This window comes from Aspergillus japonicus, assembly GCF_003184785.1.
Source record: "Aspergillus japonicus CBS 114.51 unplaced genomic scaffold BO86scaffold_9, whole genome shotgun sequence".
NCBI classification, from domain to species: Eukaryota; Fungi; Ascomycota; class Eurotiomycetes; order Eurotiales; family Aspergillaceae; genus Aspergillus; species Aspergillus japonicus.
Window position 1 is genome coordinate 250,838 of NW_020291646.1, and position 27,237 is coordinate 278,074.

At 56.2% G+C, this 27,237-nt stretch overlaps 11 protein-coding genes across 11 annotated transcripts; 4 read left to right on the forward strand and 7 right to left on the reverse strand.

Annotated features, from left to right (window-relative positions):
- The first annotated feature begins 235 nt into the window (after positions 1-235).
- BO86DRAFT_239989 (YwbE family protein) lies at positions 236-882 on the forward strand. Its single transcript, XM_025667085.1, has one exon. The coding sequence runs from the start codon at positions 252-254 to the stop codon at positions 783-785; it is 534 nt and encodes a 177-aa protein (XP_025530216.1). The 5' UTR covers positions 236-251; the 3' UTR covers positions 786-882.
- A 2,183-nt stretch (positions 883-3,065) lies between these two features.
- On the reverse strand, positions 3,066-4,943 carry BO86DRAFT_446352 (PLP-dependent transferase; the record flags this gene model as incomplete). Its single annotated transcript, XM_025676512.1, has 2 exons — positions 3,066-4,773; positions 4,831-4,943. 2 exons carry the CDS (start codon positions 4,941-4,943, stop codon positions 3,276-3,278), a joined length of 1,611 nt encoding a protein of 536 aa, XP_025530217.1. The 3' UTR covers positions 3,066-3,275.
- A 91-nt stretch (positions 4,944-5,034) lies between these two features.
- BO86DRAFT_240022 (uncharacterized protein) lies at positions 5,035-5,685 on the reverse strand. The gene has a single exon (XM_025667088.1). It carries the CDS (start codon positions 5,586-5,588, stop codon positions 5,127-5,129), a length of 462 nt encoding a protein of 153 aa, XP_025530218.1. The 5' UTR covers positions 5,589-5,685; the 3' UTR covers positions 5,035-5,126.
- Positions 5,686-6,114: 429 nt separating this feature from the next.
- On the reverse strand, positions 6,115-6,823 carry BO86DRAFT_240011 (uncharacterized protein). The gene has a single exon (XM_025667086.1). It carries the CDS (start codon positions 6,694-6,696, stop codon positions 6,310-6,312), a length of 387 nt encoding a protein of 128 aa, XP_025530219.1. The 5' UTR covers positions 6,697-6,823; the 3' UTR covers positions 6,115-6,309.
- Positions 6,824-7,217: 394 nt separating this feature from the next.
- Positions 7,218-8,162, reverse strand: BO86DRAFT_240018 (xyloglucan-specific endo-beta-1,4-glucanase A). The gene is made up of 2 exons (XM_025667087.1): positions 7,731-8,162; positions 7,218-7,678 (listed from the first exon to the last, which is right to left on the reverse strand). The coding sequence occupies exons 1-2, from the start codon at positions 8,060-8,062 to the stop codon at positions 7,273-7,275; spliced, it is 738 nt and encodes a 245-aa protein (XP_025530220.1). The 5' UTR covers positions 8,063-8,162; the 3' UTR covers positions 7,218-7,272.
- Positions 8,163-8,474: 312 nt separating this feature from the next.
- BO86DRAFT_333300 (putative cell wall organization protein/glutathione transferase (Gto3)) lies at positions 8,475-11,213 on the forward strand. The gene is made up of 4 exons (XM_025668806.1): positions 8,475-8,928; positions 8,993-9,457; positions 9,502-9,657; positions 10,843-11,213. Exons 1-4 carry the CDS (start codon positions 8,521-8,523, stop codon positions 11,044-11,046), a joined length of 1,233 nt encoding a protein of 410 aa, XP_025530221.1. The 5' UTR covers positions 8,475-8,520; the 3' UTR covers positions 11,047-11,213.
- Positions 11,214-11,651: 438 nt separating this feature from the next.
- BO86DRAFT_333302 (spherulation-specific family 4 protein) lies at positions 11,652-13,208 on the reverse strand. Its single transcript, XM_025668807.1, has 3 exons — positions 12,708-13,208; positions 12,290-12,647; positions 11,652-12,225 (listed from the first exon to the last, which is right to left on the reverse strand). The coding sequence occupies exons 1-3, from the start codon at positions 13,127-13,129 to the stop codon at positions 11,914-11,916; spliced, it is 1,092 nt and encodes a 363-aa protein (XP_025530222.1). The 5' UTR covers positions 13,130-13,208; the 3' UTR covers positions 11,652-11,913.
- A 3,851-nt stretch (positions 13,209-17,059) lies between these two features.
- BO86DRAFT_397190 (nucleobase cation symporter-1 family protein) lies at positions 17,060-19,129 on the forward strand (the record flags this gene model as incomplete). The annotated part of the gene is made up of 8 exons (XM_025673485.1): positions 17,060-17,135; positions 17,195-17,224; positions 17,281-17,348; positions 17,395-17,611; positions 17,660-18,005; positions 18,054-18,224; positions 18,283-18,602; positions 18,705-19,129. 8 exons carry the CDS (start codon positions 17,060-17,062, stop codon positions 19,127-19,129), a joined length of 1,653 nt encoding a protein of 550 aa, XP_025530223.1.
- A 461-nt stretch (positions 19,130-19,590) lies between these two features.
- BO86DRAFT_442644 (uncharacterized protein) lies at positions 19,591-22,264 on the reverse strand (the record flags this gene model as incomplete). The annotated part of the gene is made up of 1 exon (XM_025676326.1): positions 19,591-22,264. The coding sequence occupies one exon, from the start codon at positions 22,262-22,264 to the stop codon at positions 19,601-19,603; it is 2,664 nt and encodes an 887-aa protein (XP_025530224.1). The 3' UTR covers positions 19,591-19,600.
- A 1,134-nt stretch (positions 22,265-23,398) lies between these two features.
- On the reverse strand, positions 23,399-24,596 carry BO86DRAFT_307128 (uncharacterized protein; the record flags this gene model as incomplete). The annotated part of the gene is made up of 2 exons (XM_025667722.1): positions 23,399-24,140; positions 24,196-24,596. 2 exons carry the CDS (start codon positions 24,594-24,596, stop codon positions 23,399-23,401), a joined length of 1,143 nt encoding a protein of 380 aa, XP_025530225.1.
- A 556-nt stretch (positions 24,597-25,152) lies between these two features.
- BO86DRAFT_397193 (F-box protein) lies at positions 25,153-26,695 on the forward strand (the record flags this gene model as incomplete). Its single annotated transcript, XM_025673486.1, has 3 exons — positions 25,153-25,836; positions 26,009-26,337; positions 26,377-26,695. The coding sequence occupies 3 exons, from the start codon at positions 25,153-25,155 to the stop codon at positions 26,693-26,695; spliced, it is 1,332 nt and encodes a 443-aa protein (XP_025530226.1).
- Positions 26,696-27,237: the final 542 nt, after the last annotated feature.

Genomic DNA, 27,237 nt, shown 5'->3' on the forward strand with positions numbered 1-27,237 from the left:
CTACCCATCACATATAATCAAGAATAAGTATTCCAATACCCCTAAAGCAAAGAACAGAGCATTGCAGCATCGCCGCTTACATCCACACCCAACTCTTCACCCCACCATCCAATGCACAAAGACTGCACAAACCCGCACAACTGACTAATCCCTCACGTGCCCACCCCACCCAAACCCACCAGAACATCAAAACCACCGCCACCCCGTGACCCCCTCCCTTCCCCATCAACCACCACACCCATCCCACCAAAATGCCCCGCGTCCCCACCACCAAAGAAGTCCTCCCGGGCGCAAACGTGAACATCGTCCTGAAAGCCGACCAGCCGACCGGCCGCACCGTCTCCGGGACCATCGCCGACGTGCTGACCCGGGGCAACCACCCGCGGGGCATCAAGGTGCGGCTCACGGATGGGCGGGTGGGGAGGGTGCAGTCCATGAGCGCAGGCTCGGGGGGTCAGTCCGCAGACCCTGCTGCGCTAGAGCCAGCTGAATTCACCTCTGCAGCAGCTGAATTCTCCCGGGGAAGGGGTTCCCAGGCTAGGCGGACGGAGGCGGACGAGCCGCCGCGGAATATCGGGCTGGATGCGTATATCACGAAGCCTTCGCGGCAGAAGCGACGGGGCGGGAGGGGGGAGGGTGCTGGGGCTGGGGGGCTGGATGGTGATGCGGTTGCGGTTGCGGTTGCGGCGGCGGCGGCACCGGTGGTGACTTGTCCGGTTTGTGGGGTTTTCGAGGGGGATGAGGCGGCTGTTGCGTATCATGTTGCTTCGCATTTTGCGGATTGAGTTGGTTGTGGTGGTTGCTGAATGGAATTGGGTCTGGGATGGGGGTGGTTAGTGGGTTAGTCTGACTGGACTGAGCGGACGGTTTTGTGCCTATACTTCGCGGAAGTGGAGGTGTATGCATGCGCTCTATCGCAGGGTTAGTGTGCTCTGCTCTGGCTTCGCTTGAAGTTATTCTACGTGCTTGCACAGCAGGTCAGGGATGCGATAGCTGACTGTGGGATAGACGGGGCTGCGACACGGCTAGAAGGCGTGCAGGCAAGAGAATGAATATGATGAACACGAGAGTTCCACGCCAGAGTGACCAGAACACTTCACTCTTGACCTCATTGTGGGTTGAGTGCTGGAGCTGGCCCTTCAAGCAGTGATGCAATTTGGAAAGCTGGAGTCGAGCCGAGGACTGCCTTAGTATCCGCCCAACTATGGACTGTGCATTTTGCAAACCGATCTCAATGCTCGCCTCAGACCTGCACCCGCAACCCTGCAAATAGGCAGCAAGCATACTCGTGTGAAAGATCCACAGAACAAGGCCCGGAATCGATAGCGCATACCCGTGGAACAAATCAGGCACCAGAGGTCAGTCCAGTAGTCAAGTGCTAAGCAGACAAAAAACCCAATGCCTCTCCCATCTGAACGATGCTAGCGAGATGAATCGCATCCTACGGCACGCCGACCGCTCATCAGACAATCTTACTCCTAGACCCCAAAAATCTATCTCACTCCCAGCAGACCAGGCAGCCGGGTAAGGATAAGTAAAGAAAATCGCCCATGTGGCATTTGCTCCTCCGTGTCACTGCAGCCGGGGCGTCGCGTGGCGGAGGCTTTGCCCCCACTGCTGCTACACCAACACGAGGGTGAGGGTGAGGGTTCCGGGCTAGTCCGCCTACGCCTAGTGCTGCTGAGCGTCAGCTCCACCCATCCTTCAGCCTCAGCCTCAGCTTCAGCCTGCAGCCCAATGCAACTCCGCCTCCACTTTTTTTCCCTCTGGACAACTTATAGATCGGTCCTTGGGAGAGATCGGTCATTTGGACTATTGATATCCTGTACAGAAATGTACATGTGGATTGCGCTAGCAGCTTCACTGCGATTTAGCTTCGTCGCAATCTAGCTTGTAAGCACATCACTACGTCACTCGAGCACCCCTCCGCTGTCTGCATAGCACTCCGTGTTATAGGGACTAGACGCGTTAGTACTATACAGTCGCAATCTGCGATCATTTTACCGGGTTATACACCTAGTTTTGGGGCCTGTCCCAAAGCAGTGACGTCCACTGCGATGTCTCGAGAACCAACATGCGAATACCTAGTAACAATCCTAAACGATAGTACCCTTAGTAGTACCCCTACTTAGCTCTAGATCCTTGTACAATAGTACAGTACTTAAGCAATCTAGAGAGTCCAGACTTGATCCCTACCCAAGGCACCCACCAACCCAATCTCCCCCCCAAAACATGAAACAGTCAGTCCAGCCCTCCCGTATCCGGAACCCAATCCACCACCACCACCACCACCACCATCACACAAGGATATCCCAATCCACGAGCACGAGCCTCATACACAGTATCTCAGTACAACACCCTAAAACAACAGTTTACACGAATTCATCCCCGATCAACGACAGCATCACATCCAGTTAAAAGGTAGGTAGGTAGGTGGGTAGGAGGTAACCACCATACCAAGAGCACGAGGCCCTCACCCACCCACCCACCCAACCAAGACGAGGCGAGATCGACACCCTACTAGGTAACTAGATACCTATATGAAGATATAGTATACCTAGTACTGTCCCAACTAAGAACTAAGCTAAACTAAACTAGCGCAAAGCTGGCGCCTCCACTAGACTGGAACCTTCAAACAATCCCATTCTTCGCTCTATCACCCGACTAGATCTAACTATAGCATTGTACTGTACTTACGGAGTACTCTTCCACAGTCCCACTAGTCTCTGATCAACGGAGTAAATCCATCCATCCATCCAAGTACAGATCTTGAGCCGGAATCAGCCCCGAAAAAGCAAATACCCCTTCAAAAACCAAAGGATTGGAGGAGGGGGGGTTGTCCAGCGACCACAATTCTCCAGTCGAGCTAAGTGCGCACTAGAACATGTGGATGGATGAGTGGGGACAGGTCGATCGATCGGATCGTCTTTGCGCACCACCTTGGTCTTGACTACGGTACAGTACACTACTCCGTACAGTGGAAGGAATGGGACTATTGCTTCCGAAAAAGCAATTATGTGGCGACTCATCCACACGACCAATAGCATCCTCACGAATGCGGGATTGGAAAGCAGGATTTCGGGATTGTCAATCAAGATCTGACTCTTAGTCCGCAGATAGAGCTTCACATCACTGTTTTTCGTGTTGTATGGATACACCAAATCATACCGAATCAGAAAACCAACCCGGCTACTAGCACACCGATCCACACCATAGCATCCATCATGATTTTCCCACACCCAGATACAGTGCATAGTAACACCTCGAAAGCTGGACTAACACTCCGTCCGCGCCACCAGCCCCTCCGTCCCCGTCACCCGATCCCGATACGTCCGCTCCGCCCACCCCAAAAACCGCTCCACGTCGGCCACATTCGACACCAGCCCAAACGACACCCGCACCGCCCCGCCCGACGGCAGCCCCAGCAGCTGGATATACTCCTCCACCGTCAGCGTGTCCCTGAACCGGCGCCGCAGACTGCGGAGCAAGGGCTTCGTGATCCCAAAGGCGTGCTCCGCCGCGCCGGGGTTACAGAAACAGCCCGTACGCAGCGAAATCCCCGCGGCGGCGGACTCCCGCGCGACGATGCGCTCGTCGACGATCTTGCCGGTCTGGTCCAGGAAGTTGAAGGCGATCGTGCCGCCGCGGTCGCCGCCGGGATCGACGCCAGGGCTGTTCGGATCCGGCGCGGGCCCGTAGATCTTCACCATCGGCGATCCGTCGCTGTGTCGCAGCGCCTGCAGCCCCGCCAGACAGTACCCGGTCAGGCAGTGGACGCGCGTGCGGATGTTCTCGACCCCCAAGGACTGGATCCACTCCAGCCCGACCGAGATCTCCGGGATGGCGAGGAAGTTCACCGTGCCGTCTTCGAAAGCCCCCTCCGTCGTCGTCAGGCTGTGCCACTGCACGCCGGTCAGCACGGCTTGCACGGTCCCCCCGGCGAACCACGGGCGGGACAGGCGCGCGAGAGCGTCCTTGCGGGCGACCAGACATCCCAGGCCCGTGGGGAAGCCGAAGACCTTGTACCAGCTCATCAGAATGAAGTCTGGTTGCGGGTTGCCTGGGGAGAGATCCAATCGGTTGGTGGGGAGGTACGCTGCCGCGTCGAGGAGAACGTCGTAGCCGGCTTTTTGGGCCGTGTTCACCCACTCGAGTGGGTGGCGGACACCGCTGAAGTTGCTCTGGGCGGGGTAGGCGAAAAGACCTCTGCGTTTCTTCGGACGGTTCGGATCTGAAGACCGACGAGTCCAGGGCCATGTGGTTGGTGGTGCGAGCACAGAGGCCAAGGCGCCGGGATCGACGCGCAGCGACGGGGTCTGCAGCGGGACGTAGACCGTGCGCGCGTGTCGGCGGCGGGCATACTCCCGAATTCCATTCACCGAGTTGTGGTTGTCGGCAGTGAGGAGGAAGGTGGAGTTGCGGCCGAAAGGGTAGGACTCGCCGATCAGTCGGGCGGCCCCGGTGGCGTTGGGTGTAATGATCACGGTGTAGGTATCTGGAGACGCGTTCAGGAAGCGCAGCACATCGGCGCGGGCTTGTTCAACGAGCTTAGTCGACGCTTCGCTGGTCGGGTTGGCAGAGTGGGGGTTGCTGAACAGGTCAGCGCTGAGTCGTGCCTGATGTGCTTGGTACTGCGCTTTCGCAGCGAGTCCAGCCCCGGTGTAGTCCAGGTACACATGGTTGTTCTCGTCGAGGTAGCTGTACTCGGTTGCACGCAGACGGTCAAAGGAAGCGGTGGTCTCGTATTCAGGGAAAGACTCCAGAATATTCCGGCTGGCGCTGACAGCAACCTTGGGCTCAAGCTCGCTGGTTGGCAGACTTGAAGTAGACGAAGGAGGGGTAGGAGGCAGACGGGTGGGGGCTTTGAGGGTGTATCCCAGTGAAGGGGGGGTGGCCAGCTTCAGGTCAGCCGGGGGGAGCATCTGGGGCATGAATGACTGCATAGTGGGCAAAAAGTATGTAACGATCAATAATCAAGTATGTGGAAAATATGGTTGGACCTGAGGCAGATAACCAGCGAGGGGTGGCCTTTATAGCTTCGCAAGGGGACCCCCATGCTGTGAGATTGAGTTCCTCAGCGGGCAACACAAAGCCATTCTTCGATCGAGACCATCAGCCTCCCGCCGTCAATCTGGCCCGAGGAAATCCCATGATGCTGTCAGGCGAACCCTCCGAGCCAGCCGGGTGCGGTTCCCCCTGCGCCAGAGAATCCTGCGCCTCGGCGTCGCCCCCCTCCATGCCCCGACTCGTGTTTGCTGACCGCCGTCATTCGCAGACGGCGCAACCCGCCATGGATCAGGGATGGCACGAAGTGAGCATCCTAGCTGGATAGTGGAAATCCTCCTCATGCAGGTCCAGCTCTGTTGCGTGCTGATAACGGCAGTGCAGTCACCCTGGCTGGCGTTCGTTGCGATGCTTATGCGAGCTGGATGCGGTTGGCACGACGAGAACCCTGTTGCGGGGTGATAAGATGTGAGAAGGTCGCATGGTACCGCCAAGTAGCCAAGCGAGATTGAGGCCCAACGAGACCAAAATTCGGTGCCGTCACGGCAGTGTTCGTGTTCTGGAGATAGTAGGTAGGCCTGCATTCTTGACAGAAAAATGAGGAGAGCTGACTGTCGATCTAGAGATAATAGCCTTGTTCGCAGGATGGCCGCGACAAGACAATAGCCGGAATAAGCGACTGAGCCCAGATTTAGTCATTGCCCTTCAATTGGCCGGCGTATGGCAGCCAGACTATTGCTCCTAGTGCGATCAATGCGCTGAGTACCTAGCCTATGAGATGGCCCAGGGCGACTCGCCACTGGCACATCTCTCAGACCCTGGTACGAACATGTGTTCCTGGTCTGGAAAGAAAGATGTGGAGGTCATCTGCTGGTGGATGGATTGGGCGAATGCCAGCTTCCAGCTGCCACCCAGGTTCACTTTGCTGACATGCCTGGTGGCGTCGCAGGACTGGGCTGGCTGCTTAGTGGAGAATTCGGAATGATATCACAGTGCCAAACGTGCTGAGTGCGACGCCGTTCGCATCGTTGAAGTCGAAGACACTCAAGCAGCGTAAGCCGGAGATAAAAAAGTATCGTTGGTAAGGATCAGGGATGGATGAGGCCGAGATGCCAGCCAACCCGGACATGTCTTCACCGCCCGCTCGGACCATTTGTTCCTTTCCTTCTTTCCTTCTTCCCCTCCACCAAACTCAATTATCAATGCTTTGATCTCCCACTCACCATCCATTTGTTACATTATCTGGGGAAATCCTCCAGCACTGCTCTATCTTCAATTCAACCATTGCAGACCCGTCTGCCACCCTCAGGCACGAATTCCCCCCCTCCCCCAGTATGACGGACATACCCAACGACCAACCGCAGCCCGACAGACCGAGTATTTGGAATTGCCCATGCATCGCATCACAGCCCACCAAGTCACGGCGGCTAATTCCCCTTCCTGCGGGCATGGCATCTGATTGAAGGATTCCAGTTGCGTCCACCGATGTATCCGCGTCTTGACTGCACTGGCCATCACTCGAACCGTCGACTGGCGTTCAGGCTCGACGGTCCGACATTGTTGAGGGTGTCTACGGAGGTGTCCACTAATTAAGGCTGCAGTGGCCGCCGGGCCCGCCGCCGATCCACAGCTAAGGGTCACTCCGGCTCCACCAACACGCAGTGATGGAGACCTGGCTACTAGTATTCGCATCTACTTCCTCGAGCGAAGCAATTCGCATTGTGAAGTAGTATAGATGGATCCGGCACCGGTATCAGCCGGGTCACACAGCGGCATGGTTGGCGTCACCCCAGCGTCGTACGGCCGCGCAGGGTGACTCGTGTATGTGAGACCTGCGTGCGCCTTGGAATCCGGACGGTCGGTGATGGGGAGTCTCGTCGACGGCATTTGCTGTGGCCATCTGATCTGGATTGGGGGGTGTTGCGAGTGCGAGTAACGAGCGGGGTATGCGTGGGTTGTACGCAGGGGGGTGTGGATATCATGCACCGTCGCTCTCTAGCGTGAATTGTATAGTCCTCGGTCCAACGCCCCAAAATGTGACAGGAATGCGGTTCTCGTCCAATCACCCCTCACAGCTAGTGACCAGATCCCATGACCGGATATTTCCGCAACCCAATCTCGCATCCTCAATCGTGGAATCTCCCGCACACTATCTTTGATTGCTAGAGAGAATCGCTATCACACCGGTCGAAGTACCGCACATGCACTAATTTACACACTTTCCACCATCAAACGTCCCCTTTACCCGGCCCGCTAACCACCCATTCACTAAGCGTTGATGCTAATCTCATACGGCGCAACAGTAAACCACGCATCCGACCCGGTCATCGGCTCCGTGCCCGCCCCAAGTGTCTGGAGGTACAGACTCGAGGAGACGCCCTCGTTGTCGATCAGATAGTTGAAAAAGTCCATGATGTCCCCAGAGTAGTCCTGGACGTTCTCGCGGGCCACAAAGCTGAAGACCGTCCAGTCATTCGGGCCCTTGTACAAGTCCCACACGCGGCCGCCGATGGTCGGGCTGGCGATCGGTCCATCCGCGTTGCCGATCGGCTCGATGCCGCCGTACACGCCCAGCCAGACCATGACCTCGTACTCGTGGGTGGCGGTGGTGGAGGCGGTGGTGGAGAAGAAGGCGTCGTAGGAGACGTCGGCCTTGAGGTCGGTGCCGGTGTAGCTTCGATTGGTTAGTGGGGGTTCGTTCGCTTAAGCATGCTGCAAAGACTTACCTCCACGACCACGTAGTGGGGATACTAGTGATGGAGCTGAGTTGCTTTGCGCCGACGTTCAGCACCGCGTTGGGGTAGCTCTTGACGTAGTCGTCGCCGCCGGCCCAGGTCCAGGAGGACTGCCACGAGATGGAATTGCCGCTCACATAGTCGAGGTAGGTGCACTCCGAGCCGGAGGTGGCGTAGTCCTCGCCCCAGAGGTTGTTGTAGAGGATGAAGTCGTCGGTGGTGATGATGTTGTTCTTGGTGCAGATGGTCTCGATCGCGTCGCGGGCGGTGCGATGCGCCGCAAGCGCGGGCGCAGCGAGGAGGACAACAGCGTACGGTCTCATGATGATAGCACGACGGAGTTGGATGGATTTCGACTGACTGACATTCTGTGCGATGGATGCGAGGATTCTCGCGATTATATCCTCGGTCGCAAATTCAGGGGTTCCGCCCCCACGGATTAGTGTGAGACGGTCTCTGCTTCCATGGCAGTGTTGATCCTTTGATTGCCTGTTGCGAACGCGGTGTTGGGGCTGAGTTGGAATTAGATCGATGTCGCTTGAAGCTTGGGGTCCACTTCAGGGCAATGCCAAGTTCGATTGGATCGATCGATATCCGCAGGATCAAGTCTGCCTTGAGGCCCGGGATAAACAATCAACCCTTCTTGCACCTGCATCACATGACCGATGGTCGGGATGACTGCGGAATGGCGTGGATGACGTCAGCGGGCCGTTCCCTCCCCGCTATCACCACCAACCCATCGCAGCAACTTGAGCTTCACATCTACCCAAATCAGCACACGATGGCCTCCGACTCCCCCTCCGCCGACCAGGTACATCAGCCCGGCACCGCCGACGGCTGGCACGGCATCATCCCCAGCAATGCGTTCCCCGCCGAGCCCAACCGCTACCACCTGTACATCGGGCTGTTCTGCCCGTTCGCGCACCGCGTCAACTTCGTCCGCCACCTGAAGGGCCTCACGCACATCATCCACACCAGCGTGGTCAAGCCGTACCCCAAGGGCGACGCGAAAGGCTGGCCCGGGTGGAAGTTCCCGGCCACCGAGACGGAGTACCCCGGCGCGACGGTGGACCACCTGTTCGGGGAGGACTACCTGCACAAGGTGTACTTCCGGGCGGATGCGGAGTACAAGGGGCGATACTCGGTGCCGTTGCTGTGGGACACGAAGAGCAACACGGCGGTTGCGAATGTAGGTCTTTTGTCGTCTCATCGCAACCAGGGGGTCATTGCCCGCTCACAGCAACAACCCACAGGAAAGCATCGACATCCTCCGCTGGCTGCCGCGCGCCTTCAACGCGCACCTCCCGCCCGCCCTCGCCGCGATCGACCTGTACCCGGCCCACCTCCGCGCGAAAATCGACGCCATCAGCCCCTGGCTGCAGGCCGACCTCAACACCGGCGTGTACAAGGCCGGCTTCGCCGAGACGCAGGAGGTCTACAACGAGAAGGTGATCCCGGTGTTCGGGGCGCTGAACAAGCTCGAGCGCCTCGTCGCCGCCCACGGCGGTCCGTTCGTGCTGGGCAAGGAGATGACGGAGCTCGACGTGCTGCTGTACGCCACGCTGATTCGGTTCGACACGGTGTACGTGCAGCACTTCAAGTGCAATCTGGGCACGATCCGCCACGATTACCCCGTGTTGAACAACTGGCTGAAGGGGATGTACTGGGACGTGCCGGCGGCGCGCGCGAGTACGGACTTCCGGCATATCAAGGAGAATGTAAGTTTCTTCCTCGCAGGTTGGGTAGAGCTGATGGGGAGTAGTATACCAAGAGTCACGAGATGATCAATCCGCGGGCGATTACGCCGGTGGGGCCGTATCCGGATGTCGAGGAGGGGGTGGAGCGGGATTGGGGGGTGTTGAGGGTGGGAGGGGTGAAGCATCCGAAGGTTTTGGAGTATGAGGCCGGGATTCCGGATGTGGCGGTTTAATGCAGATGTCGGATGTCAGATGTCTCCTGGGAGGATTATGAGATTAGCAGCACTCGATGGTGAAAATCAGAGCATTGATTAGCAATAGCCTGTTGAGAGGAGAGAAACAATACCCCTAGCCAGAGCTTCTGAACCTCGGTGCAAGTGATCATGCAGATCGGGTCTTGCATACTCTACCATACTGGATACCACAAATTGAGCAATCCCAGCCGTAAAGTCACTACAGTCTCCTATCTCAAGATCCAGACTATCGACGATCATTCACGTGCCTCGGCGAACGCGAAGCAACCAGCGTCGCAGCCGAAGTATATTCCGCAACCATGGAACCCGTCGGGACGATCGCTGCTCGAGATCGCCAGGAACTGTTACACTTTCCCAGTGCATGCATCAGGGTCTGCATAAACACATGGACTGTGTACTGTGTGCTCAGTATCGCAACATGCATAAGATGCTACATGGGATAATCCAGAAACCCCGCCGTTTCACCAGCTACCCCACACCGTTCCATCTATTTCCGACCACGGAGTCCTGCAGGCGTTCATGCAGAGACTTGACCACCTGTTCCCGCTCCATCCAGCGCCGAGAACTACAACTGATACTCAAAATCAAGTCCTAGAAACAAACAAACACCTTAGACTACTTCTGAATTCAAGTTAAGTAACCTAAAAACAAGTCCCGGAAGTAAACACAACACAAAAACCCGAGTACAGTACAAAAACAGGCGACCCAAAAATCAGTCCCCGCCGGATCCCTCCCTCCCTCCCGACGACCCAAACAGAACTGAAATTTGAGCTGCCTCAACCTCCGACAATGTTTAGTCTCATTCAGGTACGAAACCCAATTCTGGGGGTAGCTCCTGACCCGACTCTGACCCGACCGTGACCGAGACCTACCCCTGTCTCCCCACCACGCACCCACAACAGTCCGCATCATCTGTATACCGTACCACAGAGAAGGAAGATATAAACCCTTCCCCTTCCCCCTCTCCCGAAGAATCCATCCAACAACATCGCAGGCTCGGTTTCCTTCTTCACCTCACGTTACTTCACTTCCTCTCAGCACCACCATATCCTCAATCTTGTTGACAAGATCAGATAAGATAATACCTAATCCTAATCGTGCGTCCCCAACCACCCCCCAAAAAACCCATGTGCCAAACGCCAAAAGCGAAAGACTAAAACCCCACAGAAAATGCAATTCACAATCCTCACCACCCTCACCACCCTCTTCCTGGCCGCCTTCGCCGCCGCAAACCCGGAGGCCAACCCTAACCCGGAACCCTTCAACATCGGCTTCGGTGTGGATGCCGCTGCCAACGCGGCTGCTGAGGTCGCTGCGCAGGCGGGGGCGGGGTTGGGTGCTGGTGTGCATATCTAAGCTTTACTCTTGACCGGGACTACTTGGTGGTGCTTTCTTGGTAAAGCTGGAGGGGTGAGCTGAGGTATGGCTTTTTTTCGGTTGGGGATGGTGTGGAGGGATGGGGTGCTGATGTTTTTTACAGGGTTGGTGAGATGGAGGTGGGGGTTTAGCTGCGCTTGGTGATGGTTGTTTTGTTATGGGGGTGGAGGTGGAAGAGAGGGAGAGAGGCTGGGTTTTGTCTGTTTTTGTCTTTAGTTGAACTTAGTTCTGGTAATGAAGATGATTCTCTTGTTGGGTGTGTTTGGTGTGAGGGTGTTACGGTTGGGGATGGAGATGTGTAGTAAGGGCGGTGATGGTGGCCATCGACTGGGACTAGGGTAGGCAAACTAGTTGATTAGACTCAAATGCTCAGTGGGATATGCACGGCTGGGACTGTCAATGTCCACAGAAGTTGTACTATGCGACGTACTCCATGTACTGTACGTGTCGGTATCTCAGCTGCGCATAGAGAGCATTTATGCTCGCCATGAATGCTGCTGACTCAGCAATGCATCTCATCAACTACCAGCACATCCTCCCAGCTCCTCACCAACAGTAGCTACTCAATGACTACCTTGTACTGTCTCCACTGTATCTCAACCACGGCATAACCTTTCTATTCTTCGAGCGTAACGTCATCAATCTGCCCAATCCACTACCATGCCACCAGGACACAAAGAAATGCATATCGATCCACAACACACATCTATATATACAGCGAAAGTAACGAGAGAACGGAACGGTAGGGAAAACCACGACCACAGCCACAGCAGCTCAACCCCACCACAGTGCCTACTACCTAGCCAGTACGCACCACACCACACCCCCAACCCATCCCACCACCCTCTAAACTAACTCCAACAACGCCGGCACCACCGAATTCATATACGTATCATACACCATATACGAGCTCGTATTGCCCAAGAAGATCTGTTCCGAAATATTCCCGACCTGGGCGAGCAGCGTCGGCAGGTGCACGGAATCCGGGACCCCGTAGACCATGGACGCCAGCTTGGTGTGGCTGGAGGCGTTGAGCTTGCCGAAGGTGCCGGCGCTGATGGCGTCCTGGAAGGAGGCGTAGGGCGACTCGAAGACCACCGTGCTGTCGGCCAGGTCGAGGTAGGCGTTGTCCGGCGGGGTGCCGGGGTTGGTGACCACCTTTTCATTACATCAGTATCCTGCGGGTGACGGGGAGAAGGGGAAGGATAAAAGGGAAGCGTACGTAGTTCTCCGGCCCAAGCCCGTCTTTACTCTTGATTAGATTCGACAGCGTCGTGTAATATGTCACCAAGTCTGCGCTGTAGGCGTTGGGCGCCTCGTCGAGGAAGATCCCGTGCACCGCGAACGAGGAATTGCCCGACGCGCTGGGCCAGTTCGCGTACGTGTTGATGTCCTTCTCGACGTCGGCGATCGCCCGCGTGCCTTTTTGGGTCGGGACGTAGCCGATCGCCAGGACGTTGGAGTTTGCTGTTAGGCTCGGCACGGCGGTCAGGAAGGCTGCGTCGGGCAGGGTGCTGGTGCCGGGTCCGCTGCTCGGGTTGATGATTACGGTGAAGTGGACGTCGGGGAAGGATGCAACCCTTTCTCTCGTTAGAATTGTGGGGATTTGAGTGCTGGGTGGGGAGGTGGGGGGGACCTACAAGTCCAACAGTGGCGTCCATTTGCCGGGGTCCGGGTACACGTAGAAGGGGATGATGACTTGGGCTTTCAGCGAGCTGATCGCTGCGGCGGCGGAAGAGGCTGCCGCTGCTGCGGAGGAGGCGGCGACGGTGGCGGAGGCGATCACGGACTCGATCACGGATTCGATCGCCGTGGTTTCTGGGATGGTCGCTGCAACGGTCGTTGCAACAGTCGTTGCCACAGTTGCTGCAACAGTTGCTGCAGTCTCGCTGTCGTGCGGCCTGGTCTGCCAGATCGGGGGCCCCACGCTGTAGCCCTGGTGATGGTGCTGGCGTCGGTGCAGGTGGTCGTGCTGGTGGTGGCCCGCGGTGGCTGGCACGGGGAGCAGGGCGATGCAGCTCAGCATCACGCCGAGCGCACGAGAGGGAGTGGTCCAGACCATACTGCCGGAAGCAAAGAGAAAAAGAACGACTTAAGGTTAAAGAAGGTGAAAGTAAGACGCTTGCCAGAAGCTCTTGAAGTCCCGCTGGGTTCCAGAAAAAACCCCCCGAGGGACCGACCATCGAGTCTTTATACTCTCCGCCATGGCGCCGATTGCGTGTGTGCCTGGCCCAATGCCGAAGCCAGTCATCAAGTCATAGAACAGGCGCTGGGATTTGGGATTGGGGATCGGACATTTAATGTGAAACAACAGGCGAGAATCCGATTAGCGGGCAAACGGGCAGATCCTGGCCCGAGTGGAGATTGCAGGGGGACTGTCATTCCACCGCACGCCCTCATTGGATCTCGCTTGGAAATTACTATGTACTGCCTGTCGATGTGCCTGGCCCTAGACTAAGGCTAGAGAACTTTTCCGACTTCGATTCTTTCTTTGTTTCTTTCAAGATATCTATCACAATTGCGGTTGCATTTCTTTGATGAGGGTTGGGGTGGTGGCCGTCTCACCACTTTCTTTGTGTTCCCGCACCAGCTCTACAGTACGGACAGTACAGTCTGTACAGTACGTACATCCTGCCGGGTCAGGTCAACTGTCTTCGCTGACCCCGACTCAATGCAGCGCAATGCAGGCCAGGTAAGATCACGACTCGTGTCGGCGCCAATACTCAGTCCACACTCCCCAAATCATCGACAAAGACAGACCTACTTCTGTCCCCCACTGGGCCAGCCCCGTCCAATTTCCCCTCGCCCATGACCTCGCATTGCCAACCGGGCCAATACCGTGGTCCGCACGGACAAGAGTCCGTTGGACCCGCCCCATCGGTGGCGTTTATCTAATCCGATCACGGCCGCCCATCTCATTTCATCTCATCTCATTTCATCTGCGCAGGGTTGACCACTCCGCCGGCGTCGTGTGTTCGAGGCTAGTTGACGGGCACACACCATCGAGGAGGAACAAAGAACTTTTGGGAGGGGATGGCTAGGATGGACGCGATGGGCGAAAGTCCGACCGTAGAAAGGTGGGTGTGCGTTTGTTTTGGTCACATTCTCAACTGCTTTGTACCGTGACCGGTCAATATACTTCAACGCTGGACTCGGTGACAATTGGATGGTTTGAACGAGAATCATGGCTCGCATTCGAGATGTCAAGGTCCAGGCAGATGACTTGGGATAAGGCCGAGTTGGAATTCTTGGGGTCGGAATTAAGCACACGGCTCGAACCGTGGCTCAGACGCCCGGTAGTGGTGACTTCGGGGGTTGTACTTTGACTTCGTGGTGACTGGGCAACCTCTCGCCAGGGATGTGGTTCGAAAGGGACATTACGATACCTTTGTGTTCACAGCGACTAAGATGTATCGCACAGATCAAGCTGCTACTGATACTTCTGCAATGTCACGGTCGACACGGCTGGCCCACAAAGACCGCACTTCAAGATTGCGATCGCTGGAGGAGTGCGGTGAGTGGGAACTATGATTGGTGGTGTACTGGGACAGGCCAGTAGGGCTCATGCTCATCGGACGACGGAGCATACTCTGTGTCTGCTCCGATGCCCGTACCTGAAATGAAGCAGATTGCTTTGGATCTGTCATGTAAGGTATCCTTGCCATACTCAAACAACGAACAAGACCTCAAACCCGGGTTTTAGCGGTGAACAGAAAGGGACGACTCCTGCCAGTTGGGCTGGTTGACACTCGCTGATGAGGGGATTCAAGTTTGCACGCTCCAGCTTAGTCAAAACCGGTCATCACGAGGCGGCGCCAATGTCAGGGGAAAAAGAACAGACGAGCACGGCGGGAATCGAACCTGCGCCCACAAACAATCTCGTATTCTGACTGCGGCAGCTGCTCAGAAATTACGCACGAACCATGCATACTGCCAGCATTGAGGATTTGCGACTCGGTGCTTGTCTTGCTTGTCTTCCTTGTCTTCCTTGTTTTCCTTGTCCAAGCAACGTTAGAAACAGGATTTCAGTGCTCATACTAGGTAGGTGGCACAGCAGCCGAAAGTTGATAGAGTTATCTATGATCCCAACGTGGCCATTGGTCGCTGTCCCCCTGCCTTATCATTCGGTTACCTCGAATTGCGAGAGCTTCAGGGCTCTAGGCGAAGTCCGCCGTCAAGTACAGTACCTGTCCTATTGATACCAAGGCAGCTATCAGCACCGATGCCAAACCCCCGCCCCAACTTGTAAGCTGACTACAATGTCTCTGTGCTCGATTGTCCTGCAGGGTCGCTGATCGAGTACTTATCTCCGTCGGTTACACGAGTCCAGCCTGGATTCTAACGTGTCTGAGCGGGCGGAGTTGGCAGGTTAACATGAACTCCGCAAGCGATGGTCACAATTGTCTTGGTCTGGGGGTGAGGAGGATTTAGAGGATACTCCCCGAGAGCAGTCCGGCACGCTTCCACCCTTCCAAGATAAGGTGGTCAGCGACTACTTCGGTCGGCGTTGGATGGCCGCGCCCAGCACGGATCTCACCATCACCCTCATTCCGCTGCAGTGCAACCCTGGGGTTAGCTAGTCACATGCCACATGTCTCAACTTATCTCCAGACTGGCAGTGTGAAGTGCCAAGATGCCGGACTAGAACTCTTAGTCGGGTTCTCGAAGAGTTAACTGACAGCCGGGGGAAACTCGTCGATCTAGCCCTGAACAAGGTGCCAAGTGTTTTCCACTGTCACCCCAGCCCCAGCAGGCTGACACATGGGGCAAACTGAAGCGAGTGCTATCGCTGTGATCCCTCCATCCACGATGTTATTGTTATTGCCATGCCCATCCTGGCCATGCCCATCCTGGCTCCCGTGGCATCAATCCCTACCGGAAAGCACTGTCAGACAACAATCAGGCTACATGACTCGGGGGAACCTCGGGGATGGCAAAGTCGGGTGGACACTGATTTCATGGAGAGTCATGGCCACTCCAGCAGCGAAGGCAGCAGAGAAACCCAGCATCAAAAACTGATCGGCTGAACGATCTTCCAGCTCCGGTGCGGAGGGTGAGGCTATCGTCGGCGAATCCGCGTGTGTGGCTGGGACTGGCTTCCACCGAGTCATGTGATTGGCAAGCGGGCAGTCCTCCCGATCCACTTTTTCCCCCTTGGCCGCACCAAAACCTTCCACGAACCGTGCCGGAAGGATCAGAAAAAAACCTTGATATCTGCTGATGTAACCTTGTTCGAGATGATATTGCTTGATACTGAGGCAGAGATACCAGGTTGGTTTATCTTCGGGGTTCTCCTCATTCCTTTGAGAGTACGCACCATCCGGTATTGTCTATCATAACTTTATTGCCACCTGTTCGGAGGCTGTCCGGGAAGCATGAAAATAGCATAGCATCGACCCATCCATCATCCACGAGCCAGACTTCACGTCGATCCGGGAGAATCAGGCTAGATTCGTGCGCGTGTGCCTTCTTATCCCTTAGGGTCTAGCGTAACACCACCGGCCACACTCATAGGCTGCACAGTAGAAATATGACTAAGAAGAACCGGCGAGGCAAATAGGGTTGCAACCTTAGGAATCCGCTCCAGCAAAGAGCTTATCACCGCACGACTCTGCTTTGGGTAATCTCCGCCACTGCACCACCGGGTCCGTCAGGGCTGCAGCCAGTCTGCGTGGCCGAAAACCCTCTTATCACACCCACCCCCCATCGGTCCACTGCGCTGGTTTCGCTGTTATCGTCTCACCCACCCAAAGTGAATTAAAGCTAGCCAGCCGCCCCACTGCCATACACCACGAACCCCACTCGAATTTTCCCTCCCCTCTCTGGGCTTGGCTGCCCTCATGCACGCCCGCCCGCTGTGAATAAAATCCTGTCCACGCCGTGACGTTTCCTCCTTCTCTCTCCTCCTCCTCTCTTCCTCCCCTCCCAAATTTTTGGGCCTGGGGGGACTGCTACCTTTGTCTTGCCCAGTATCAACCGATCCATCTCCATCATGGCCAAGGTCGGCACGAGAATCGTCTCCGCCCTCGAGCTGGACTCCAGCCGGGACTCGCGGTGGTCCAATGAAGGTTGGACCTCTTTACTTGCCCGCGCACGCGACAGCTTGGTGTTGACTTGACCTCTGCAGATCTGCTACCCACTCCCCCGGAGCAGTGCAGTAAGTTGTCCTGGTGTATTGATGGTTGATGTCGAGCCCGTGCTAATGCCCCCTAGCCTGGCGTTGGTGGAACTATGTTTCCTTCTACTGGTCCATCTCCTTCACCAACTGGACTCTGGGATCGGTAAGCTTGCCTCATCATCAGTAACGACACCCTCTGACTCTAGCAGAGTATGATTGGAATTGGCCTTAACTGGTGGCAATCCATCATCGTCATCTTCGTCTCCCAAATGATCTCCTCGATTGCGATGGCCTTCAACTCGCGCGCGGCCAGCGTGTATCACATCGGATTCCCCTGCGTGGGACGCAGCGTCTTCGGCATGTGGGGCAGCTTCTACTTCGTCGGGGCGCGTGCTGTCCTGGCGATTGTCTGGTACTCCGTGCAGTGTGCGTATACCTTGCCGCAACAAGAAAACCCCCCCTAACGCGCAGCAGTGTACTACGGCGCCGAGTACATGTTCAACATCCTCCGGGCCATCTTCGGCCACCACTTCACCGACATCCCGAACCACCTGCCGGCGAGCGCGCACATCACCACGCAGCAGATGCTGGCGCTGTTCCTGTGCTGGATGGTGCACCTCCCGTTCTGCCACTTCCGGCCCTACCAGCTGCGCGGGTTCTTCATCTTCAAGACCTTCATCTCGCTGCCGGCGATGTTCGGGCTGTTCATCTTCGCCATGGTCAACACCGGCGGGAAGATCGGGTCGGTCTACACGCAGGACAGCCAGTCGACCACGGCGATGGCGTGGTTGATCATCTCGGGGATCAACAGTGGCTTGGGGTGAGTGTCCCTTCTTGATGAGGGTACGCAGCGGGCTAACCCGACCAGTAACACCGCCACGCTGATCACCAACCAGCCGGACTACTGCCGCTGGGCGAAGACGAAGAACGCGCCGCTGTGGACGCAGCTGATCTCCAACCCGATCGCGACGACCCTCTCCGCGAGTTTGGGCATTCTGGCCACCTCCGCCATCAACAACAAATACGGCACTTCCATCTGGTACGCTTGCCCGTTCCGACCTCCGCTCCTCCGCCGCCCCCCTCACTAACGTCAGCAGGAACCAATGGGACCTGATGGAGTTCATCCTGGACCGCTACTGGTCGGGCACGACGCGGTTCGCCGTCTTCCTGGCGGCCTTCGCCTGGCTGGTGCAGATCCTGGGGACCAACGTCGCGGCCAACATGATTTCCTTTGGGGCGGACTCGTCCATGCTGTTCCCGCGGTTCATCAACATGCGGCGCGGCCAGTACATCGTGCACACGCTGGCCTGGGCGGTGTGCCCGTGGGAGATCCTGGCGTCGGCGACCAAGTTCGAGACGTTCCTGTCGGGGTACGCCTTGTTCATGGGTAGTGTGGTTGCGATTATGGTTTGCGAATGTAAGGCTCCGCCTGCTTTACTTGGAACTCCCCTCCCCAATTGCATCTCTCCCGTGTAAACGCTTACCCCCACCCCCAAAACCATGCTAATCGTCCGTCCAGATTTCTGCTTCGCCAAAGGCAACATCTTCATCCCCGCCCTGTACGACGGCACCCCGCTCAACAAGAGTTATTATTATCTGAAAGGGTGGAACATCCAAGCCGTCATCGCGTACATCATCGGCATCGCCTTCCCGTTCCCGGGGTTCGTGGGCTCGCTGGGCGCGCACGTGTCGACGACCGCGACGCGCATGGGCGACCTGGGCTGGATTCTGTCGTTCGTGACCGCCTTCGTGTGCTACTTCGCCATCTGCTGGGTGTGGCCCACCGAGAACCACACGCGCATTCGCGCGGAGAAGCTGGGGTGGGAGGCGGCGGTGGATGACGAGGAGGGCGAGGTGTATCTGAACGCTAGGGATGTGGGGGTGACGACGGAGGAGGTGGTGGTGGGCGGGAAGGAGAGGGAGGGCGAGAAACGGGGGTTGTGATATTCCGTCGTTTTTGCTGCTCTTTCTTGGTTTGGGGGATGCTTGGAGAACATGATGAGGGTTGGGACAGGAGAAAGAACGGTCTGGGCTACTGGACCCGACCGAGACCTGGACTGGGGACTTGACTTGGGTACATACGGTACATACTGCATGGCGTTGCATACATATCTTCACTCGTCTTATAGATGGGGGTGAATAATGATTGATGGTCTCCTGAGTACGGTCGCTGACTTTCGTTTTACAAGAGGTGTAGTTCTTTGGCTGGGTCGTTGTATGTTAACTTTGATATTCTTGTAAAAGCAGCGCTAACCCAGTGTCCAGTTCAACTCTAACATATAACTCCGAACACATGCATCGAGCCGTATCCCCAAATCCTCCCGCTGGTCGTATCCAATACCTCCCCCTCTCTATCCCGAATTCCTGCCGCCGGTTGTGTTTAACCCCTCCCCCTCTAACCCTAGAATCCTACCGCTAGTCATATCTAACCCCCCCCCCCTCCCTCTCCTCCGAATCAAACCCCAACATACAACTCCCCATAAGCAAGGACACATCCTCGCACAGCTCGCCATACGTCGGATCCGTCCTGGCCAACTCCCTACACCGCCTCTGCAACACCTCATCGACGGCGTGCTCCCTCCCCAACAACAGCTGCTTCATGATCCCAAACCGGCGGTACGTAAACGCGCCCTCGAGATGCGTCATCTCCGCCGACGGCCGATGGCCATACTTCCTGGTCGCCCGGAAATCCACGCCGGCCTCAGCCGGCGCCTCGAGCAGCGCGCGCACCACCTCGGCATACCCCCTCTCCACCGCCAGCGCCAACGCATCGCGGTTGAAGTTGTCCAGCCGATCCAGCGCGCACCCGGCGTCGATCAGCGCCAGCGCCGTCTCCTCGTTCCCGTCGCGCAGCGCGAAGTGCAGCGCCGACTGGCCGTGGTCGTTGACCGCGTCCAGCGCCAGCCCCTCCGTCTCGCGGAGCAGCACGCCCACCACCGCTTTCTGGCCGGTCTGCGCCGCGAGGTGCAGCGCCGTGCTGTTCGACGGCCCGCGCAGCTGCCCCACCGTGCGGGCGCTGCCGTTCGCCAGCGCGTGTTTGAGGTATTCGACGCTCTTGCGCGCGTGGATGACCGCCACGAACGCCTCCATGTTGATGAGCTGCGCCCCGGCCGCCAGGAGCCTCTCGATCATCGTTTCCGTCTCGCCGTCCGGCCCCACGAACGGGCCCGCCAGCGCCCCCCCGCTCCCGTCCGCGTCCGCCAGGTTCGGGTCCGCGTGGTCTTCCAGCAGCAGCTGCACGATTTCGAGTTGCCCGGTCGCCACCGCCCAGCGTAACGGCCGGATCCCGTAGGCGTTGAGGCGGTCGCGGTCCGCGCCTTTGAGCAGGTAGCTCCGCACGTCGTCCACCCGGCCGTGCTGCGTGGCGAGCTCCATCGGCCCCGGGTAGTACCCTGTGCTGGGGAGCCATTCCACGCTGCGTCGGCCTTCCGCGTCGGCCTGGCTCAGGCGAATTTGTCTCTGCCAGGCGCGGTCTGGGATTACGGTGGCGTGTTGCCGGAGGTGCAGCTCTTGCACTAGGTTACGGTACAGCGTTTTGCAGGTCTGTGTGAGCCGGGACAAGATGTTGGTGTTGAAGTATTTGGCTACGTTGAGCACTTGGCCTAGCGGGAGGGGCGGGATCGGGTCGTGTGCGTGGTCCGTGTCGGTGTCGGGGTCCGTTTCGGTGTTGGTTTCGGTGTCGGTGGTGGTGGTGGTGGTGGTGGTGGCTGCGCGACGTGCTGCGGTGGTTTGTGTAGTGGCGAGTTGGCGCTCGAGGACGTCGTAGGTGGTGTCGGTGACGGCTTGGGTTTGGTGCAGGAGGGCTTGTTGGAGGGGCGTGTGGAAGGGGGTTTCCTCGGGGGTGGGGGTGTGCGGTGGTTGCGAGGCTGGCTCGCGCTTTACTTGGCTTTGAGCGTGGCCTGGCTTGCGGATCTGGCTCCTATCCCGGAGGATTCTGCGCGGCTGCTCCTCCTTTTTGATGCTTGTTGCATCCTGCTGGGCAACGGTGGGTTGCTTGCGGGTCTCCCGGTCCGCCCACTCCACGCGTCGCGCCCCCCGCCGCTTCTGGGGATATTCCTTGGGTTGAACCTGCGGTGGCTGCTGGGCAGCTTGCCTGGTGTAACTTCTGGTCCTGCGAGGCGAGGTAGGCATCGAGCTCCGCGCGCGTTTGATCGGGATCGTCTCGGGCGGGTCCGCGGGCTTGCGCTTCCGCAGGTTCTTCGGGCTCTGCCTCTGTCCAGGGTCCTTCGGCGATGGTCCGGGTGAGCATAGATCGATGACTTCGGCCGTGACGCGGGCTTTGCGTTTCTTGGGGCTCGGTTTGGGCGAGCTGAGATCGATCGTCTCGGCGGGGGCGGAGGCTTTGCGCTTTGAGGTCTTTGGGGCTGGTGGCTTGTTGGTTGTGGGTTGGGTGAGGGCGGGGGGTTGCGGTGCTGGGATTCGGGGTTGCGGTGCGGGGACGGGGCGCTTTCTGCGCTTCTTCGCCAGCTGGCTTACTCGTTCGGTGGTTTCTTCGGTGTCGGTAGGCTGGGTCTCTTCCTGCTTGACGGTAACTGGAGTATCGTGGGTGGTGGTGTTCGTCTCATGTTGGGTGGTGGCCTGCGTCTCCTGTTTGATGTGCGTCGAGTCGTCCGTATCCTGGTTTGCGTGTTGTTGATGTTCGTCACCGCTGGCGGGGGTCTCGAATTGTGTACTGAGTTCGCTCACGTCCTCTGTGGTCTCCTTTGCATCGTTTGGAGGCTGTTCAATTTGCATAGGGGGGTTTGGAGCTTCATCCTCGTCTGCGGGTTTTGTATCATGCTGTGTGGAGGGCATGATCGCTCCCTCTGTGTTGTCTGCGTTGGCATCAGCCGGAAGCTGAAGCGCTTGCTTTGGAGATTCTGAAAGTTCGTTCTCGTTGGCGATATTGTTCTCTAGGGGAGCGGGCATATCGATGGGTATGTCATTCTCATCATTCGCAAGCTGCATCTTTCCCTCTGTAGAAGGCTGATTCTCAGTCTGCTGAGGCGACCGGCTCTGCCTCTGCTGCTGCTGTGCCTCGCGCCGCCTCAAGTTAGCCCGCATTTTCGCGGCTCGCTTCTGTCTCGATGGGCGGGCCATTTCGTCTCTTTTCAAGTGGTTGAGAAAGAACCCAGTTCGGGAGATGGTGGTGGGTGATATGAAGATGTGTAGAGGTGTAGACACGCTTTTTCTATTAGGTGTAACGAGAGTTGATTCTTTTTCACCGAGTTCAGGTCTCGGGGATACAGTGTGATGATCCAGCGACGCGTTCCAGGTTCGGCTGCTTAGGCGTCTGGAAGAAAGATATAATGAGAGAAATGAGATAGGTTCACAATTTGATTGTTATCGCGCGAATCACTGAGCAGTGTGTTCACCAGAGAAGTTGCAATATGTATGTTGAGTTTAGGAATTAGAGATGGGTTGTGGATGATATGGGGTGGAGGTTATGCTGGGAATGTTTTTGCGACAACGGTGTCAAGATAGTAGAAAAGTATTGAATGTTTCACTTTTGTTTGGAGGGTTTGTGGTGTTCTATGATGCTATTTTGGGTTCTTGGTACGGACACCTAGCTTTGTTGTGATAATGCGGGTGAGGGTCACAAAGGATGGTGGGTTGTCAGGTAGGTGGGTGGGATCTTTGTTCTTAAGCACGAGACAAAGGGGAGTTTTGTCGAGAGAAAGGGTGGTTAGAACGAAGAATCAAAATGGTGTTGTGGGAAAGAAGATGTACGAAGATCAAGAACTGGTTGGGTTCTTGGATCAGTGATGGTGTGGGGTTTGTGAGGTTCTTGGAGTTTGTTGATGGTTGGGTGTTTATGCTTGGTTAAGCCCCTCCCAGAAGACGTTGTAAAGTGAATGGGTACCTGACGGGGTTAACATTGATTTTAGGAAGATTACCTGTTTTGTCACATCTTCTGCTAGTAAATGTTCACTATCATGAGATTGAAATACATTTGGTAGGACCACTTTCCGACGGCTACTTGTTTTGGTGGATGCCTATATACGTAAAGAACACATCAGATCTCGAGCTACTGGTTCACACGAGGGAAGGGTATAGCTACGTTCCAATTAAGATGTGAACTCTAGGATGGGAAACCTCGTCGAAGGCAATGTATTCAGCAAAGCAACTAAATGACAAGACCTGCAGAAGTTACAAAACAAACCTCGCTCCAAGCGCATCATAATCTTCTCCACCATCCCAATAGCCTCGTCGGTTCAGCGTGAATGGGGAATATCACTGTATCTGTTTTCCTGGGTCTCGGCTAAGAGGTCGATTCTCGCGCCCAGATGGCGCAGCCGGACGATAGGGCAAGGGCGTACCAGTATCGAGAGTGTTGTTTGATGTGACATAAGCCACGAAGTGATAATTGTCCCGCAAAGGTAGCATTGTCCAGATCTCAACCGGCACTGTAATCAAAAGCTTACAAGAACCACTGAACGCGGCTTCGACTTTCACCTCCACCCCCAGAACATCCGCCGGAACGTTGGTAGTCAACCAACGCTGCCACTCTTGAATGCTCGGGACTGATACTTCTCCATTCAAGGTGATGCACAACAAGACGCGATCATGACTTCTCGCGGGTTGGATTGGGCAGGTCGATGCGGTGTGAAGTGGTCTCAACGTGATGCTCGGTCTGCCCATTTTTGGGATGTGGAGCGGGCATCTTCCGATTTGATTTTGCTGACAGAGACGGTACATTCTAGAAAATATCTCGCAGACCGGAGTCGGTTGGCCCTTGATATCTTTCAAAGTGTCGATCAGCACGCGCGTGAACGACCAATCCGGGTGGGTGGAACTCTCTTGCTCCCACCCGCAGGCAGTGAGCGCTTCAGGCCCGTCTCTCATGGCAATCGACCCCGCAGAACAGCAATCAAAAATGTATAGCACTTCACCATCAAACCTCTCGCAGGAGTAGAGCAAGGCTTTGATGTTGACTCGCGGGCCGCGGAGATTCCCATGTGCGTCAACCTGCCCACTGAACAGACAGTCAGTACAAAGAATATTCTCGGAAGAGCTGTGGTGCAACATACCCAATCCACCAGGTCATGTCGGTTGTCCCAGCCGGTGCCCCATGGCCGGAATACACGTAGATTCTTAAAGTCTCCTTCTGGGCCCGGTCCAGACTCCACTTTATCAAGTGCTGGTTTAAATGGTCTTCGGAGTGAATCACGGGGATCACAAATGAAGATGTGTTGTAATGGTAAACCGACTGAAAAACATCGAGAAGTTCGCGTTCGAGATGTTCGACCCCCATCGTATCGTTCTCAAATCTGAGTGCTAGGACCTCCACGCTTTTGAAATTCCCACCGGAAGGTTGAGCGTTATTGAGGGCCTCTTGAAGGTCATTGCTGAACATTTTCAGGTTCAAGAAATGTTGCTGACGGAACTGTGCCCGCGTCATGCGAGAGTGCGCAGGCCTCAGATTATCCATTACTGCTAGGCTGTGTGGAGATCCCACAAGTTGGGGATATGAAGGTTCAGTGAAGCTGCACTTTTCTCAAATGATAGAATTTAGGTGACGGACTCAAGGGGACAGAACCAGGCCGAACAGAATCAACAAACGGGATAAAGCTCTGAGGATAGAGTGAGTGAGATAGGCCGATGTGTGGCGTGGACTGTGTAGGTGAGTTAGAAGGAGGAAGGAATAAAAAGCAGGTTGGGAGGAGAGAAGATAGAAGGAGGGAGGGAGGAAGGAAGGAAGGAAGGAAGGAAAAAGACAGCAGCTGTAACACTAACACTTTTATCTACCTCACCTCACCATGACTGCAGATTTGAGTCAGAGTCTGACTCAAAACGCCAAAAGTTTATTCACTACTACCGTGGTAGAGAATTCGTAATGATGAGCATTTGCACCGGCTGGATAAAAACCATAAGGACTTCCTCCCCATTCAGTCGACCGACGCGCACCGACTCTTTCCTCGTGTCGCTCTCACCCTTCTCCATCTCGTTCTCCCTCATCAACCTCCCCACGTTGAGTGTGAAACAAAATGCCCCCGACGACATTCATCCTCGATCTCCCTATCGAGGTTCTGGCTCAGATTCTGGACCAAATTCTGGGCCAAATCATTTTCGAGCAGCGATTTTCCAGAGTTCCATGCACCGAAATCATTACTATTCTCCTCACCTGTCGGCAATTTTACCGCCTCACACTTGCCCGGCTCTATCGCAAATTGGAGTTTTCCTACCCCGCTAGACGAAAAACCAACCGCCTCTACCGTTCCTTACGGTCCGACTCGAGTCTTATCTTGCTTGTCAGATCTCTTCTCCTGGTTCTACAGCGGTATCGGACCGAGACCTGTATGCCAGTGGAGGACTATGCGGCTGCAGCCGATGTGCTAAGCCTCTTTCGCTGGGCCCAGGTCCACACGCCGAGGATTCAGGGCGAGGTGGTTTGGTCCCCCGAGGACCAGAAACGCTTCGAATCACAATCTGAGCCCGAACAGTCTATCAGTCTCGGCCAGTGGCAGCTCTTACATTATGCTCTCCGACAGCTTCCAGCGTTGCAGAGAGTGGAGCTGATGGGCGATGTAGATGGGCCTTGTTGTCGCTTCGGAGGGCGGTTCGACTGTCGGCTGCAGGGCTATGCGGAGCTCCGTGCGTTGCCCGGATCAGACCCGACAATTCTGTCGGCTGTCAGAGAAGAGGCTCACGAGGGGTGCGCTGGTGTTCAGGTCTGTCTCTCGCCTTACATTTGATCCGATCTGATTTTTTTCCCTTTTTTGCTTCCCTTCTCTTCTGCCTTTTGTGGTTCATTTACCTCGGTAACGGCTCTACTCTCAGAAAGCCCTTCTTCGCGAAGGTCAAAGACTATGCAGGCTAACATGTATTCCTTACCCGCAACAGGATGATGCGGCTTTGCAACAAACGACGACTGATGGCTCGGTTGAGTTCAGCCTGGCATTTGACGAGCTCCTGAAGGACGGGACCCCGGAGACACCCGCCAGCGTCAAGATCTTCTACCCGTGGCTGCAGGCCCACCCCCACCCCCTCCGCCGCATGGTCTTTGGTGCGATTCCGTTCTACTCCCTGGGCCTGGAGTTTCGGGCCTCCACTTTTCCCAACTTGCACACGGTCGTCTGCCCGCCCTTTCACGTCTTGTCCGAGACACACCCCCACGTTTACTGGCGTCCGGCCGCAGCGGTTGATCAGCTCTTGGGTCCAACGGTGCGGACGTTCGTTTAGGACCTGATCAGCTACGAAAGATTCTGAAGGCCAGGCTTGTTGGGGTTCGACAAGCCACAGGCGCGTTGGCTGCTGGCGTTTGCCCAGGGCGCCGTCGCGGACGAAGGCAAGGCGCTGCGGACGATTCGGATCGAGTTTGTTCCGTATATTGATTGGCTAGGCTATGTAGACCCGGACGACTATCCTTGGGACCGCATGGAGCAGTTAAAGCCAAAGATGCGCGTATTAGGGATTGCGTTGGAGTACGACACTCCGCCTTACACGCGTGAAGAATATTCACGGACTTGTAAGGAAGTTCGGCAGATGGTGGAAAGTGGCCAGTTGCCACCATTGTGGGATAGGGTGTGAGTGCGTGAATCGGCAGACGGGGGACTGTTGTGAATACACAATCCTGCAAGTATGATGCAATTACATGTCTCGACATAGACACCACCCTACAGTGGGCCAAGATGAGCACAATGCAGTTTATATCAGCTCCATCTCGAGCACATAGGCACCCTTCAGTATCCAGGCCACGCAGTATACGCAGACGGAAGATAGGGGCATCAATGCTAGGAGTCCTATCTACGGACGAGTATCGGTTCTGATGCAGGTGAGTCCATTAGTGACCTCGTCTTAGGGTATACTTGCTCTAGTCTCCCCCTCCCTTTTGCCGCTAGCGTGGCAGAGCATACATTCCGGTGACTAACACCAATTAGCGCCTACCCACTGCATGCACAGATATTGTACCACAACTCTGACCAGTGAGAACAAGCTTAAATCGGCGAAATAGTGGAGCATGACCGAAAGGCTGCTTACCCATCACAGTCCACCAGGTCCCGTTCCATTTCTAGGGCTTGCCGGGGATGCCCCACTCCTCCAACCAATTCCTCACCATACCATCGGGTCTA